The sequence below is a fragment of the Tyto alba genome, unplaced genomic scaffold (genome assembly GCF_018691265.1).
Source record: "Tyto alba isolate M040663 unplaced genomic scaffold, T.alba_DEE_v4.0 Super-Scaffold_10, whole genome shotgun sequence".
NCBI classification, from domain to species: Eukaryota; Metazoa; Chordata; class Aves; order Strigiformes; family Tytonidae; genus Tyto; species Tyto alba.
The window spans coordinates 12283774-12302269 of NW_024881262.1; the positions used below are offsets into that span (position 1 = coordinate 12283774).

An 18496-nucleotide genomic window follows, 5' to 3' on the forward strand; every position below is an offset into this window, starting at 1 on the left:
TCAGGTTATTAAGCTGGGCAATGACTGCAAGCCCTCTTTAAATTAGCCTGCCTTTTTGCATATTCTTCAGAAAGTTTATGAAGAATTTAATCATTAAGAACCCCTTGAAGGATATCAGAAAATTCACATAAATATATTGCCCAGGTGGTTGTAACAGGAACAAGACAGTACAAAACCTGTAACTTTTTATTTAAAAAAAAAATTAACAGCTTCAGAATAGATCAAATGTAATAACTTCTCCAAAAAATACCAAAAGGTACAGTGTAAAGCATCTTCTCATTAAATACAAACTAGCATTTTTTGATGCATTGCATCAAGGTTTTGCATCTATGCTGATGCAAAAGAAATTTTTTGTTGCATCCTGGCACATGGAAAAGGTATACACTGAAACAGGATGACTGACAACACTTTATCTACTCAAATTCTAACAGTGGGACATTTTTTCCAAAAAAAGATTCCTACTAGTAATTAAGAATAAAACCTTAACACCATTACATTTAGTTTGCTTCTGCTAAGGTATATTTTTCAACATTAAAAATAACGGTTTAAGTACTATATAGCATCAGGATGCACTCTTGACTTTAAAACTACTATACAAACAAAAGCCCTTCTACTGTCAAATACTCTTCAATGTTGAAATTCCTGGTAAATGCTAGTTAACTCAGAATTTGAGATAAAAATGAAAGAAAACCAAGTCTGTAAGAAGTCAAATGTAAATTCTTCAAGAACAATAAAAAGAATTAAACCCACTTCAATCACCATAATAATTTCTGGATGCAGCAAGCCAATCATTCTTTTACCTGACTGTACCTAAATCTCATTGCTATACAACAGTGTTAAGTTCACCAGTTCCTGGTCTGGAAGCAATTCTGAACAGGTGCCTCATTTTTAGGGATTATATAAATTCAGATTGAGGACGGTCCAGTTGCTACCATCCTGCAGATTTGATGCACAAAGCTAAGCTTAAAGCAAGTGACTACATGCTTCTGCTTAATGCCTTACACATGCTGGCAAACCGAGGGCTTTCTTCCAGCAATGTTCCCCAGTTTCAGCCGATTTCAAGATATCTGACCACTTCCAATCAGCTTCACATCTTACCTCTCTTTGGTATATACAAACAAATGTCATTAGATTGCTTGCCTCTGGCTATTTGTAAGAGCCAGAGAAAACCCTCTAAGGCAAGGTATGAAAGATGAGAATCCTGCGTCTAGGAGGGTAAGGAACTCTACCATACCACTGACTTTCTTGTGAATTGTTGTATTTATTCCTATGGAATTTTTCAAAAATGTGAAGTTATTGCATTAAGTTTGCGAAAAAACTTAAAAAAAGAAAGAGAAAGCAAAGTTTTTTTAAAAAAATAGGAGACAGACATACTCCATTTACAGAGGAAGAAGATGAACTTGAGCTGTTTGCAATATAAAATACTTTCATACTGCCTGTACAGTATTTCTCCAATATTATCTGGACCACTTTTAAGGATAAGAGTAGAATAGTCTCCATCCCAATTACATATTTTGGGTCTCAGCTAACAGCTTTATTTGTGAAAGTGAAGATGCAAAACATTTAGTTTTCAAGAAAGGAAAAAACTGAACTTCAAAAGCACAAAGAAGTACAAACAATGCTCCATGAAAAATGCCGCTACATCACTATCAAAGTATTCATGGACTGGGGCTCTGTGCCAAACTGCAGTCCAAAGGAAAGTTCATAGGCAGTCCTTAAAAAAACCCTAAAATGGGGTTTGTAATGAAACACACAATCTTTACTATAACAGAGGGGTCAAAGAACAGATACTGAGCACTCCTAAACAAACAAACAAACAAAAAAACCCAAACCCCAACTTTTGAAATTCATGTTTGTGTTTTGGTTGCAAGATGAACCAAGATTAGCATTTGTCATCAGCTGGGCAACAGAATCTTTTCCAACCAGGTGATGGTGCCACTCCAGCAGATCAGTTTCCCAACTTCCCCCCCCCTCAGGGCATCACTTCTTTTACCACTCAAAGTAAAAGTAATAAAGATAGATAGCTCTGCCACCATCTTAGCAAGAAGTCTGGAGAATTTCAGTGATGTATGCTGTATTCTTCTGCCCACTTTTATTTCAGTTTCTTACGTAGGTGGGATCAGTGCTCAAGTCCATCTGTGAGATTAGCCCACTGTTACAAAACGGCTTCCTTTGTTCTGAGACAGTGCTGTTCTTTGTTCCTTCAAGATCCCAAAACGTTCATTCAACGTCATCCCTGTCTGAAAAATACCGTAATTTCACCACAAATGTAAAAGTGTTAGGTTACTTTAATCAAAGTAATGGAGACAAGAATAATTTTTTTCCTCATTCTGTATCATCACTTGACTTCTTAATTGTCTCAAAAAAAAAAAAAAAAAAAAGAAAAAAGGAGGTTTATTTTTATTCATCATTTCCCACGTCATTTAAAAATCAGATTGGACTATATATACATCAAGAGCTAGCATCTCTCAGAACTCATTAAGATGGTACATGATGTCAAGACTGAAAGTCTACTCAAAATATTTTAAGTTAAACTGAGGACAGACAGACTGAAAAAGGGAACTTTTGCTACACTCATTTCCCTACACAGATTCTATGCAACTTCAACAAATGCAGCATTTCAGCTGTGTTAAATGCAGGTTGTTTTCCAGTCCACTCAGTTAAGGCAGCAGACTGAAGTCTAAAAGGTCAATTAATTTTACAGTATAGTAGTAGGCTATTTTTGGAACACTACTTATTCATGGAAGGAACAAATTCAGACCAATGCACTGATCCCATGTAGTTTTCTATGGCTGGCACACCATCTAATTATCACCCTGTAAGAATTCTCTCAATGACAGCACTAAGATTCCTGCAACCCATCTCCTGTCTTCATGAAACTTGTAAAAAATTTCTCATCTTTCAAGCCTTTGTCATCACAATTTTTTTTTTCTTCTCCCTAGATGCATAGCAAAAGTTGCCTTATACATTCACCTCTCAAGAGTTCCATGCAGGTTACACAACTGAAAGCAGCTCATCCCTGAATTACACACAGCTGCTGATTCAAGCACAGCAGGAGCACCAGAAGGCTTTTAGAAATAGTCAACATTTGAAATGCCATTTAAAGCATGTGAGCATGCAAGACATGAATTAGAGGAACAGGAACAGTGAGTTCAGTTACTTGCTTGAAGTTACACAGCAAGTTAGTAGAAGAACTGGAAGTGTAAACAAGAAGTATTCACTAGTTTCCTCCTAGATTTACTAGTGACAGAGAAAAGTGCCTGGCTCACTGACTTATATCCGTCTTGAAACTGTTTCCACAGTTATGAAAGAAACTGCGTTTACCTGTTTTCCAACACTATTAATATCAAATTGCAATGGAACCCCTTTGGGAATCTTCTTCTCTTCAGATTGGTCCCTCTTCATCAGAAATGGTGGCACAGGAGTACGTGTTAATCGTAATTTCTGGGAACTGTGAAAGAAGAATGTTACAAAGGACACAGTGAATAAAGTGTTTTATGCAATAAAGCCTTAATGCTGATAAAGGTATAAATTTTTCATCAAGCCATTTGATCAAACTGGCTGAACAGCTGGAAGGCACAAATTCAAGATGGTAGAAATCAGGCAGAACTATATAAGGGTAGCATTTGTTATTGTTATCAGACAGCAAGTGTCCCGACAGGAAACTATCTCTCAATCCCACTGTAAAACACATAATTTATTCCCATATATACAAAAAATAGAAATTGGTATAGTCTTCCTTACAGATAAAATGTTACTAATGAAAAAAAGCTACTCAAGATATTTTTAAAATAAAACACCTCATGAAATAATAGTGCCATCAAATTCCCAAAGACAGCAACGCTTTCTTTAAGCACAACTCTACCAGTATCTTTATGAATCAGGGAGGAACTATTACCATCACTTCAACTAAATTCAACTTAATTTTCATTCAGATAGGGGAGGAAAAGAGCTTCAATACAGTCTGATTTGGAAGAGGCAGACAGGTGAAAATCTACTAGCCCACCACTCTTCAACTCCATACACATGAAGCTCCTAATTGGGAGATGCCTTGTAAAATCCAGCTGTGATATTATTCAGACATAGCTCAGAAACACTCAGAAAGGGGCCAGATTTAAAAGTCTTCACAAGAAGCTGGGACCTTGAGGTCACCTGAAATATTATGTGCAAGGAACTTGCTAAATGGCTCAGAACAGCAATTTCAGTTATATTAATATTTGAGAACTTTTCTGAAAACTCACATTGGGGTTATGATTGCTCCTGGGTTATCAATGGACACGGTCAGAATCCCTCCACTTGTGGTGGAAGTTCGCCATCTAGTTTAAAAACACAGAAATCACTTCCAAAAACACAGCAGAAATTTCAGTCAGGGTATCTTTAAAAGTCTGTCTGAAACACTGGCGAGTAAAGAATGTACAAGCTTTCAGAATACAGGCCAGTATGAAGACCACATGCAGCCAAACAATCTACAAGAAGCTTGGCTATTGATTCTTGTATCTTTTACATTTTCTAAACCTATTCAGGCAAGTGCTAGATCACATGCTGGCAAGGTGTACCAGAACCACAGCATTGACTGAAAGGGTCACTTTTTGGAACCGTTGTTTCCTTGCCACAGATGAGGCCAAAGTGGTCCTCACAGCAAATCAAAGAGCCAACAGTCTGCAGGTCCATGGCATACACTGCTTACGCAGCCTGCTGTGTTACCAACAAACAAGTTGTGAAAAGCCTAGCGGGCACAGAATGGGAAGAATACATGGGGGGAGCACTGAGTGTCTGCCTTGTGACCTGTCCTGTTTATTTCCAAACTGCTTCATAGCTTATATGTATATTAAATAAAATGGAAATTACATTAAGAGCTCAGGAGAACATTGACATCTGAGTTTTAATTCCAGTCTATGCAGTATTCATGAGTGGTAGAGATCGGTCTGATCCTCTGAAGCTACCACCTTCCCTCTCATTCCCGGAAGTGTCTTATGTAAACAAACTTCCTCGTTAAATCAGAAGGCAATTTAGGAAATGACTGAGAATAGGGGGAGGATCACTGTCACTCAGTTGATATGCCTACAGGGGGAAAAAACCCCATTTGATTACTATAGCCAGGAAGCCAGAGCTAAAACAGGAATCACGAGTAACCAAACTGAAGTTTTCCAAATTAAGTACTTACTGGCGAGTTCTCTTTACTGTCTGATTATCAAGATCATCTGTTGACTGCACTTGAGCCTGCACCTGAAAGCACATCAATACAGACACTGGATATGAATACTATTTCAATTCCTATTGTAGCAGCTGGAAATAGAGAAGCTCAAAAATAGAAGTTCAGAGTTGTTTGCACACTCTGCAGAGTTGTACTTTCAGAGGGATGTCAAAGATAACTATCCTATTACCTTTGTAAGACATTAGAAAGAAATCGCTTTAAGAACAGAAAATGATTTAAACAAAATTGTCAATGACAGTAACTTAACCAATAAAGAGATGGAAGCACTTCTGAGGACTGTATCAGCAAATATACGCTTTATGAAGATACACCAAAATGTTACCAGGCCAGTAAGAAAAAACTGGCTAGTTTCTAATCAGATTAATGTTAACATACATAATATCCAATATGCCACTAAGTCCCACTGCTGTTTTAAAGGACTTTGGTTTTGTTTTTCTTCATGCTGATCCTGCCTGTAATTCTGCAATCCAGGTGGATGGAAGACAGCAGGTACTTACAGTCACAAAGATGGCACATGTAGAACGAGGGCAAAAATGAAAACCAAGATCATCACTTGTCAATCACTGCACACTATTCTCTTGATCTTACTCAAAATAACAAAAAAAAATATCCCTAAGTAACTAAAATAATAATGTAAATAACTAAATGATCCCAAAAATAACTACAAAAAATAAAACAAAGCCCATCATTGTGATTCTAAACCTTGTTTCTGCTCTACCCTTCACGCAAAGGCAACTTTTGAAAGTTGCACAGTGCCTTCTAACATTTATTTTAAAAGGAAAAATGAGTACCTTGTAACTACCCTCAAATGCTCTGACAAGTTTCATCCCCTTCTGAACAGTCTAGCTATACCAGAACAGGAAGCAAGACTCAATGAATTACAGTAACTGAAGAGGACAAGTACATTTCCCTAGAAGAACTCATGCCTGTTTCACAGACCATCTGAAGTTTCTACTCAGATCTGTTATTAAAAACAGATTTGTTTAATATCAGTTATAGGCTAGCTTAGAACCTGTGGCACAATGTTGTTCTTATATTCAGTAATTTTTATTACCTTCAGGCCCCTTCTAAACAGGAAAGTTGCTTGACGAGTGTCTTTCTGCTGATTTAATTTGTTTCCGATTCTGGCAAAAGTGGATGGCATGTTATTCCTGTAATATTTATTAAAATATAGTTATCAAAGGTTACACAGATAGCATCTTAGAGAGACTACTATGAAAGTCAGGAAAGTGCCAAATACATCCATAAGAAAATCTGCAATGCTGCCTCTTTGGGCTAAACATTTCAGTTGCAACAAACTTCTTGTCTACTGGGAACAAAACATGTTACTCAGAAATAGAGAAATCACTTCTGTTACATAGAAGCCTAGCACTCCCATGTCACAGGACAGTATGGTTATTAAATCTGTTTTTTACTTTGCTCAGTATCCTCCAGAAATTTAAACACTTCTGATTAGATGAAAAAAAAAAAAAAAAAGAAGCAGAATTGGTATGTATAAAGAAAATTTGTTTACAGTTTCCACAATAGTCACATAGTGAAAATTTTCATCATGGAGACCTGTTAAGATGCAGTTTACAACAAGACATGTTAATTCCAGCACAAATGAAACATGTAGTAGCTTCCATGAAACTGAAGATGGCACCAGCTTCCATAAAGGCATTTTATTTAGAAAGTTCACTAAAACATGGCTGTCATTTCAAAGCTACCAAAATCCACTTTGGCCATTTCCATATAGACTGCCTATGACTTAAATGAAAGCAGAATACCAAGTGCTCACAAATAGAAGTACTTCTCGAGTGCTCTACATGGTAATAAATATCTGGCTGTGTATTGAGACCACGTTTGTCCCATGCTCCACTTCCAGATTTGCACAACTTCACACACATGGCAGTCTTGACTCTATTATTACTGCTAGTACTTACTGTTTTGTCTTGGACTCAGTCCTGTCAAGCAAGACTCACTATGGAAAGTTGTCAAGAAGGGTTCAGAAAACAGACTTGGTATTTTACCTTCTGTTTAGCGGTACTGGCCTCCTGAGGGCTGGAGCTTGTTTTCTCTGCATTTCAGACTGTCTTTGCAGGTTTGTTTTCTTTTTCAAAACTGGATAATTCCGCTGTGCATTCTTAAAAAACAATAAATACATTTAGCATATATGTATGCTGTATACACTCAGAAACACTTTGTCTTCAATTTCCATTTACAAACTGCATATAGAATATATCTGGCTTTGCCTACCTTTCACAGACTACTATAATTTGAAAGTACCTTCTACACTTCCATGAATTATGTATTTCGTTCATTACCAGAAAAAAAAAAAAAAAAAAGCAGAACTTAGCAGTTACTTTTTGGTTACTGTATCTCCCTAAATGGACAAAATACATACTCCACACATCTTTAAATTTACCCTTCTTCACAAATCCAAAAGCAATACCCATTCTACAATACAGAATGAGATGGAGCAGGCAACAATGCACTGGAGGAGTGCAGAAGAGGGAACCTGCCAACAGAGTTAAGTATTTTGCAAAAACTTCCAGGCATACACTTAACATCTGCATGTTGGCTGAATCATTGGTTTGTAACAATGCAATGCTAAGACAAGAAATCATAGTGAGCTTTTCTTGTAAAAATACAGTAACTACCTCTATACTTACACAGAACATACTTCTTCAATTCTCATGACTTGCAACCCAGTTAAGCGTTAAAAAACTTTCAAACCATCATTAACCAACCCCTCTCATCCTCAGTTTAATAAAAGGTTGTACCAGATGTCTCCATTTTATATATCAGTAGCATTGTTCTGAAGCCACCATGTTTAATTTTTTTTAATCTGTTCTTACATGAACCACTGGAATTGCATTAATTACCTTCTCACTGAGTGGCTGTCTGTTCAGAGGACTAATTCCTTTGTGTGAACCCATTGCTTTCTTGGCTGCCAAGCCAGTTATAACTCCGTAAGAACGCTTCTTCCCTGCTATCTTCTTTCTGCGTCCCAAACGATTTTTACCATAACCTGCAACAAGCATGAAGAGGTCAACAATCCTTAGTGAAAGAAAAAGCTTATTGATTTAAGATGCTATGCAGGCAACGCAAGTTATATGGCTGCATACTTGAAGCCTTAGAGAAGAAGCTGTCACTACACTTGAAGACAATTTGGTTCAGTCAGTTATTTTAGCAGGTCTGGCCCAAGCCCTAGCACAACAATAATCAGCTTCTCATATAGATCACAGTTTTGCTCTAGTTCATTGCATCAATATCTGTTGAAAATGTGTTATTTTACATTTTACAGGGGCAACTTACAGTCATTCTGGCATTAAAAAAACCTACCAAAATACTCTGAAATGGAACTTAATCAAGTGCTGAATAATATAAGACCAAATCAAAACAAAAGAAAACCAGCTACCTACCCATTCAGCAAACTTCAAATTACCAGTTTACATGAAAGAAAATAAAAATGCAACTTCAAAGCTTATTTATTTAGATCAGTGACTCCCAAGACATGACTTAAGAAAAAAGAACACAGCAACCGCCCCACAAAACCATATTAAACAGTGTATGAGTTACATCACATTTAAAGTGTTTTCAACTAGAAGTCTGCACAGCAGTCTGGATGAAACTGAGAATTGAAAGCAGGCTTTGAATATAAAAAGCTTGTAAGTCTGAGGTCTGTAGTATAAACATCTCAAATCTCCAGTTACAAGGGTTTGGTTATCCCTGTCTGGAGCCATTTAGCTTCATGCTACAAATACAGACCATGTTTCAGTTTTAGTCCCCAACTATCGTCCCCTCAGACCACAAGATAAATTTAAGGCTAAGGAGTTAGCTCTACAGCAATAGACAAATCTAGTTTTGACATATCTGACTTCATAGCATTGATAATAAATCTGTGCTTCCTCATGAGACAGGATCCATCACATGAGGTAAGCCATTGATTGGAATCCAGCTTAGATAAATTTGCCATAGAGGAACTGTTGTGTACCCACATTTTGTGGATGGTTAGCAAATGCTCTTATTTTCAAACAGAGAAGCTGAGAGACAGGGTTACTTAGGCTGAAAGGGACCTCATGAGCTCTCCGGACCAACCTCTGCTCATATAAACGACCACCTCGAAGTTAGCTCAGGCTGCACAGGGTTTTGTGCAGTTGCATTCTGTGTATCACCAAGGACAACTTTTATTTAAATGAACAATGTTCTTCTCTCTGTTTCTCCCTGCAAAAGCTGAAAAGATTCCCACCTCAATTTCCTCGCTTCTTTCCAGCTTTTGGCAGCCACTTCTAAAGCCACAAAGAATTGAATGCTGTTGATCATTTGTGGTTTCTGTAGCTGTCCACGAACAATAGAGGATTTGCTACTTATCAGAATCATTTCAGTGGCCACAAAGCAGCAATAAATGTATTGGTCGTAAGCTACTAATAACTAGAATGATCAGAAGAACTATTTAATGATACCTTCTGCTCAGAAAACAATATAAAAGAGGTTTTCTTTCAGTGGGAGAAAAATGTGTGGAGATGTATAAAAGGGAACAGTTAAAGCTATTCACAACATTTCAACATGTCATGACCCTGGCAATTTTGGAAAAAAAGTTTACTTTTTCCTAGAACAAGGACAGGCAAGTAAGGAAGGTTCCAAGAGAGACAAGTAACTGCCAAGATAGTTGTATTTAGACTTTAACATTTGCAGCTCAAGTTTCTCCTAAACTTCCAAATTCTAATACTTGCTTCTTTTATGCCCTTCAGATCATAAACAATTGCAGCTGACAATGGCGGTCATAAATAGAAGCCTACACGTTTGATAATCTACAACTTAATTCACTTACTCTTCACCTACACAAATATTCTTACACTTCAGCTGACTGATGTAAAATATTTTCCTGCACTGTCACCAGTTTAGTAAAGATGCACAAGTAACACTACCATGTTATCGTGCTAAACAAGTAACACTACCATGCTAAACTCCTCTGAGCCCTGAGCAACACGACATTCCACTGATCCCCAAAGACATTTGGGTCTAAGTTGCCAACAACGAGCTGCTCCCACAACAAACATTAAGCAAGACAAAGATATAATGGGGATCACTGTGAATACACCAGACAGATGTGTTTGTTTTAAATGAATGATACTAAACAATAAATTGCATGTATTAACGTAAACACCTAATTAGCTTGTATTGAGGTGGTAAGCTTTCTGATTAGACAGTATTTTTCCACGTTTTGATCATCCATAGCTAAAAATGTACTTTTCAAAATTAAATGTAAGCAAAACCAGTCTATACTTCAAGCAGGTGTTGGCTACGTACTGGAATAAAACCTGGGAATCATTTTAGAATAGGACTCCTGTTCATCAAAAACACCCTGACAAACACTCAGGGAATCTACAGTAATGCTGTCAGTGTGCACTTTTCCTTTCTTGTTCCCTGCCTATATGACTTTTTCCCCCCTTTTGAATACCTCTGTAAAAACAAGGGCTTAAGAAGGCTGACACAGTACTTCCTTTGCATCTCAAGCTCTTAACAAGAAAAGCTGACTCAGATACTCCGCACTATCCACTTCTGTATCCCAGAGCCAGCAATACAGTCTGCAGTAACAGCTATTTTGGGGAGACCTACTAGAAGAATGCTACCTAGCAAATATAAATATGCTGGCTCTTTTGCACAAAGCTCTGGCAAGACCTCCATATTGACTAATACACATGCTTTGTCATAAGCACTCTTTCTATCCAACTCTGAGAAGGGATGAAGTATCAACACAATTTCCAAAATTAAAATAAATAAAATAAAATAAAAAATAAGCAGAAAGCAAGCCAATCCTTCCTTGAATCAAATAGAGTCCCTCAAGCACCTAAGCTTGCTGTTGGCCAAACACGTCAATGACATTCTCACATTGCACCAGAAACAAAACCAAACATAAATGGGTCACAAAGAACTAAATTATAATCAAAATTTCATATGATGTTATTTGAAAGACAAACCATACATTTCATTAAGTTACATTTCGGCTCCAAAAAATATTGCACAACCGACATGTTTGGCATACACACCTTTCTGCTGTTGGATTCCCCACTTGGAGCCTGGTGTCCTGAACTGTCGAGTTCGATTCTGCTGAAGTCCTCTTTTCATTTTGGGAGAATATTGCTTTCTCTCTTCTTTCTTGTTCAGTTTAATTATATCATCTGTAAGAGACAATAAAAAGAAAATTTTGACGTACTGCAGACATATTCTAGTTCTGAAGAAAAAGCCCTAGTAGCTTGGAGTCATGGGAAACAGACCAGTTAATCTTGCAAAACCAGCGCATACAATTTAAGGTTCCAGAAATATTATCATTATAAAACATCCAGTCCCTGTTAGTCTTACAGTACTTTATAATATAATGCCCTATCAAAAGAGGAGCAGTTGCATACGTCCAGAAAATCCAAGGGGCTTGAAAGCTCATGGCACGCAGCCCAGCATTAGATTTGCAACTGAATGGCTCCATTAGTTTTTGTATACCATTAAAGAAATGGTAACTCCATCTCACTCCCAGACTTTACAGATTTCAGACAAAAATGTCAATTCAAGTCAGTTCTTCCATCCTAAGTAACTTAAGAAAAAATCACACAGAGAAAACTCAGACTATCAGTTATCTTCATATGTTTGCTGAGGTTGAGATGATGACAAAAAGCAACACTTCCCTCCCCTGGTATCTGCAATCCAAAGCAATCATCTTATCTATTGTCCAGGGAAACAATGTTAAACAAACTATTAATTGCGTTAAGTGTAAGATAATAAACTGATGAAAAGCAAACAGCAGGTCTGTCAGTGCAAATCATGCCCCACCAATTTGATTTCCTTCACTGATCTGATAGCTGGCTCAGGAGATAATAGTAAAGCAACAGATGTGGCATGCTTTTATTTTACTGTTAGCTTGTTTACAAAACCACCATAAAGGAAAAGTTTAAATTGTTTATTGCATCTAGATCATGAGAACACAACTGATAAAAATGTTATGTCTCAGCAGGGAGCTACCACAAACATGTGCACATCCTTTTTGAGTCAGGGAGATGGAAACAGTGCTAGTGTGTTTAACAGAGTTCAAATGGACTTGGACAGGGTAGAACAGAGAAAACAGCATAGAAAAAAAAAATCCAGAAATCACAACATTGTTATTCAATGTTTTGTATCCTGATGAAGTAAAGCTAAGAAAACCAGCTTACTTTGCTGCAAAAATGATTGAATATTAATTAATATTGAAAAAAATAAAACTTCCAAAACTGCTAGACCTGAATATGTAATTCTGTCTAATGGCTGTTTCCAGTCCTATGTACCTGCAATACAAAACCACCACATTTAGAGAGCAGAGATCCTTGCTTCACAGTTTATCTGCTCCATCTTAAATCCCATTTTTGCAAGTTAGCCGTTGCTGTTGTCCCAAAATCTGGGTTCTTTTACTCAGTGTGCAACGAGTCGAAAAACACACGGAGCAGAGATATTTATTTAATTCCTATCTGCGCAGAGATGGATGCTAGGTGGTAATTCCACAAAACTAGCACACCTTGGTTAACACACAGTAAGCATTTCTACATTCTGAGCGACAGTTATCAGCACATTTTATAAAGAAGTTTGGTCACCCTTGTTTTCATTGGTCCTTGCAAGGTCTCATCTCCATTTAGTCACAGTATTATCTTTTTGAAACTGCGCATGCTCAGTGAGGAAGGGACTTTTCTTGGTAGGGGACTTTTTCCTACTCAAGGGTGTTTACTATGTTAATGAGGAAAGCTCACTCATAGCTCAAGTAGTTCTTTCCCGGGTTTTATCAGCAGCTTTTGTTCCTGTGTGCTTATCTTGGTATTTCCCTGCTTGACTGTTTTATGGTGTCATCCTCTACACTTATCTTGATATTTCCTTGTTCTACTCACACTGTTGTTTCTTCAGGGTTGCTCTGTCAGCTTTACCAGTTCCTTTATCAATTCCTGGAATTTTTTCACAACCCTCCTTTGGTTGCTTTATCAATTAAGTTGTAACATTGCTGCACACAGGGTTACAAATTTTTAAACAAAAGAACTTAAGTTTCAGCTACTCTCTTATTTGGGCAGAGAAGGCTATGTGGGACTGTACACATTTGTTAGCAGAGACACACGGAAGCATTCTCCTACCTTACCTGAGATCAGAGATCAAACCTACAGCTAGAACAGCAGAATAACCTGGGAATGTTATCAAAATGGAAGTTTTTCTTCAAATGAGCTGCACATAGCACACTAGCAACAAAAATAGGTTTAATGTTTATTACTACATGAGAAAATACTCAGTGTTAAGATCTAGATCTTAAGGTTTCCTAGATTAATGCTGTGTCAATTTTTTTGATATCATGACAGATGTGGGATTGCATCTTATCTTTGCTTACACCAAACCACACAGTTTTGATTTAGGAACAGCAGCTGTGGATGACATTATGCTCACGTAAGTTACTCCACACCCACTCACAACAGCTTCCTAAACAGACTGTCACCCTGACACCACAATAGTCCTTTGCAGTCTGCTACTACTCAATGTCCAGGACATGTAGTAGTGGCTAACTGGAAAGTTACCTTAGCCAAGAAACATCAGAATATATGAAAATACAACTAGCCACTCAGGATCAATAACTCTATTAATCTTGGTAACCTTGGAAACAAAGATTCAGTGTGCTATATTATAAATAAAAATAGATCTATAGGTTTACATGAATGCTGCAATGTTACTCCACATTCAGACAAACTCTAAACATAATTTTGCATCTCCATTGCCAAAACAAATAACTCCACTAAATTACTTACGTAAGGAAAAATTATACAAATCCTCCTATTTTTTAAAGTGGTCCACAAGGGCCGAGGCTACAGTTAACATTCTAGTTCACATCATGATTTCGCTTTTTGAAGCAACTCTCCAGATAGTACCTATCTACCACACTCTGGTAGTGTCATGGAGCAGTCTTGGAGCGTACAAACCCAATTCTTTGGGGACAAAACTAAACTGGGAGATAACACTCCAAGAACGCACCAAATGCATGCCCAGCTGTGAAGGGGACTCAGTGCACGGGACCAGAACAGAACTAGTCTGAGATACCTCTTTGAAATATATCTACTGTGGATGTCAGGTTCTCAGATACACTCAGAGACACAGCTCTGCAGGTCTGTAATGAGGCTGTGCAACTTCCTAACACACACAGCCAATGGGAGGACAGCGGAGAAAGAGGTAGGTTGTCACAGGAAACTACGTGGTACAGACGACATCATGTTTAATCTGACTGGTAAATTATTGCAAAGTGATTACGAAGGAGACTTGCCATTACCGACTTCCAAACCCGAAAAGTAAAAAAAAAAAAAAAAAAGGCAAGGCCAGCTGCACGGCAACCTAACCACCGCCGTCCCTGCAATTCCGGGCGCCAGGTGAGGCTCCGGGACACTCCTCGAGGGCCACCCTGCAAAGGGCCCAGGCACCGTGGGCCTGGGTGGTACCAAACAGACGCAGCACCCCGGTCTCCAGCTTGCTCCGGGCACCCAGAGGGGACAAAGGGGGAACCCGGCTCCTCCCTAGCCAGGGACAGCGACTCCCCGGGCCCAGGCCCCCGGGAGCACCGCTACTCCTCGCCCCCCGTCCCTACCACGACGGGGCCCCCGAAGCCAGCCTCGCATTCCAACCCCCGCCGCGCTCCACTTGTGGTAGGGTCCTGGGTCCCCCCTCCTCGCCCGCCTTGGGACGGGCTGCCTCCCCACGCTGCCCGTTGGTTCCGCCCGCGCCGCTGCCCGGTAAAATTCATTGGTTCCTTCCACTCCCCCGCCCTAGCGCTTGGTTCAGCCCCCCGCGCCCCTCCGAGTCTCCCCCACAGTGGCGGGCCCGAGGCGCTCTCCTCACCGAGGGACATGTCGATCTTCTCTAGGCTGTCGCTGCTGCCGTTCCGGGCCCCCGCCGCAACCGAGGAGCCCGAAAGCGGCACCGCAGCCCCGAACCCGCTCATGGCTGCCCGCACGACCACCGCCGCCGCCGCCTCCTCCCCTCACCGCCTCGGCCACCGGGCTGCGGCGCATGCGCGCGGTCGCACCCTGCGCGTGCGCCGCAGCCGACCCGCCCGCACCCGGGGGCGTTGCCGGCAGGGCGCGCATGCGCAGCACCCTCCCCTCAGCCCCGGGCAGCAAACGCCTGCGCGGGGGGGGGGGAGAGGAGCTGCCTGCCCTTATACACCCCCTCTCGCTCGGGAATTGGCTCGTCGCCCCCTGTCGGCCGGGAGGAGCAGGTACAGCGCGGGGGAGGTCCCCACTCCGTCCCTGTCGCGCCGCGGGAGCTGCGGTCCCCGGCAGCGGGGGGGGCCCCAGTGCCCCCGCTCCCCCCAGAGCCCGGGCCGAGAGGGCGGCCTCGGGGTGCGGCGGGCGGTGGCAGGGCCGGGGGGGAGCGGCTGGGCCGTCTGGAGGCCGCTTGCGGGAGGGACAGCGGGTGTCCCTGGGGAGGGTGCCCGTCTCCCTGACCCGCCGGCCCGGGGCCGCTGGGGAGCAGGGCCGGCGGCGGTGGGGACAGTCCCGGGCTGGCCGGAGCCGGTGGGGTGCAGAGGTGCTGCAGGGTTGGGGAAGGGTCTTCGGCCGAGCAGCTGAAAGTGAGACGCCTTCGCCTGCGACCCCCAGCAGAGCGAGGAGAAATAACCTGTTCTGTAAACAGCCAAACCAACGCGGGCTAGTGTCTAGCAGAATTACATCTCCGAACGTCAAACGGCAGGGGTCCAACCAGGTTCCTATTTCAAAGTATCATTTTAAATATATCATTTTTTTTAAATTAAATATATAAATTAAAAATATATATATAAATTTAAAATTACTACTTAAACCCAGAACAGTATGACAACTGATGTTTTGTTTTCCGTGGGTTCTTTTCAGACCTCTTACCTTCTCCAGCTTTTGGTCAGAGTCACATGATTCAAAAATTCAGAAGATAAATTAACAGCTTGTTTTTTAAGTAAGGAATCTAGTGAAAACCCTTTTTTCCTCCTGTATATTTGCGTTCCTTGGAGCTGTGTGTATTGCTGGTGGGTCAGCAGTACACACATACCTAGCGGTCAGCTGACTGCTGCTAAATGAGATGTGACAGGGCTTGAATCTACCTCTTTTTTTGCACAGCAGCACGTCCTTCATTTGGCACCCTTTATTAAATTTAAGGGATGGTAACTATCCTTGAAATCTCTACTTATTGCTCATAGTTGGCTGAAATTGGTCAGTGAGTTCCAGAGGTGGTAAAGGAAGGAGCAGATGGGCAGACAATGTGATTGCAGAGGCAGAACTTCCTCAGAAAGCAGGCAATAAATGCTGAAAGGAAAATCTGTATCAATCTCGCCCGCTCACAGTGGTCACCAGGCGTGACTGTCCACGTCTCCCGGAGCGTTCTCCAGGGGCTGTGCTGAGGCTGCCATTCTAAAGTTGACTTCCCTCACCCTTGGCCTTCAGTAGGCTTTGCAACATGACCAAAGGATAGATTGTTTTAGGGTTTGACTGCCTACCTCCAGAGAGGGGGAGCTCTGTACCAAGACTCCAGGGACTATGTTGCAAATGCCCTTGGGCAGGAATAAATATTTCCATACTCACGACCTTACACGCAACCTTCTCCTTGCAGTAGGAACACTCCCACATTTCATTAACTGCCCACTTACTCCATATGCTCATTTGCTAAAATAAATACTCTGTGACAAATGCGATATCCTAAGTACCCAATACACAACTGACTCCTCATGCGTGATCCCTGGCAATTCTGTCCTCCTGTGCTGGGAGGCACCTGCACCTAAATACTGTGCAGGGCTTTGTCCCTGAACTGCAGAATGGGAGATCTTTCTAGAAGTATTATCATGAAAAGCAAGAACAAGAGGAGAGAGTTAAGGCTTTCTGGCCACTGCTCTGTTCCATACTACAGACTGTTGACAAGGTCTTGTTCTCTCCATTTACACACTGCATCTCTCCTCTTTTAAAATAAGGCAAACAACATGCTTCTGGATGTTCCTCTTGCTGCTTTCTACTGTCTCGAAGAGAATGGCTCACTTATTGTCATAGGACATCTTCAGCTAGGGAGAGGTTTGCCCTTCAAGCAGGTGGGGTTCGTGACTGCAGTGCTGGAGGCTGCGAGTTCCACCCCATTTTCTTCTCTGTGTTCTCCCTGTGCAGCTTAAGTTCAGACATGGAGTCTCGGAGCCACAGATTTGGTAATTTATGTATTTTCCTCCAGATGACAAGTGGGATTTGATGACAAGTGATTGATGACAAGTGGGACTTGAAGTTCTTAAAGTCAGGCTACATTTCTGAAGTGAAGATGCTAATCACCAGATTACAAATGAATACTAATAATAGAGGTATCAAAAGATATATTTTTTAAAAAACGTTAAACCAAATTCCTGTGATGCTATAAGGTGCAGCTCTATCTGGTGACTCTGTCACACTGACAAACAAATGCTCTGTTTACCCAAAACAAATATGCTAACTGCAAAGGTGGCAGATGCTGCTTGCCCTCGTGACAGGTGGAAATCAGACAAAATCCAGATTGTACCACATCCATGGGCTGCATTTATTATCCAAACAGGACACCAGCTGTCTGCTGCTCAGCACAACAGAAAACCACGCAAAAGTTCTGCTCCTGAAGAATATTCTCCTTCTGTGTTCAAAATGGCTGGAATGCTGTGGGGATCATCAAGGCAACCATGCAAAAAACATCAGCTCTTGACTTTCTGTTTGGCTCTTGGGACTGTGTCAGCATCCAGCCAAATGACAAAGCTTCCACACGGCATTGGCAGTTATAAAGAACTAGTACTTTAAATGTATAAAGTACTGTATAACTGCAGCCCCTCTGAGAAAACAGCATGTCTAAAGCATTCACACGCTGCAGTTTTGGGGCTGGTTCCTTCCTGGGCCTTTCCTAGACTCTTCCTGAGCACCAGTTGTCTCCTCACAAACATGAGACTTCATGGCCTGGCTGCCCAGTAACGCCTGTTGGTTTTGGTACATTGTGGAGGAACTGCAGACTAGATGTTACCTGCTGAACATCCTGGCTGAAATCCCTTGGAGGAGGCGTTAAAATTACCAAACAGAAACCACACTCACAGAATCAGGTACGAAATGCACTCACTGATTTAAAGCCAGAGGGGACTGTCTAGTCCATGCTGTATGTTGTCAGCTGTGGAATATCACACCACCACTGATCCCCAAAACAGGTGAACTATTTGAGTGCATCTTCCCGAGGATGTCTCTGCTTCCTTAGGGGCACAGGCACTACCTCTGTTAAAAATGTCTTATTGTTCCTACCATAAAA

General features: G+C 41.0%; 1 protein-coding gene across 1 annotated transcript; it reads right to left on the reverse strand.

The window, feature by feature from the left end:
* Nucleotides 1–172: 172 nt before the first annotated feature.
* FYTTD1 (forty-two-three domain containing 1) lies at nt 173–15255 on the reverse strand. Its single transcript, XM_042799006.1, has 9 exons — nt 15077–15255; nt 11248–11379; nt 8080–8225; nt 7225–7337; nt 6270–6366; nt 5165–5226; nt 4242–4316; nt 3325–3451; nt 173–2240 (listed from the first exon to the last, which is right to left on the reverse strand). The coding sequence occupies exons 1-9, from the start codon at nt 15177–15179 to the stop codon at nt 2145–2147; spliced, it is 951 nt and encodes a 316-aa protein (XP_042654940.1). The 5' UTR covers nt 15180–15255; the 3' UTR covers nt 173–2144.
* Nucleotides 15256–18496: the final 3241 nt, after the last annotated feature.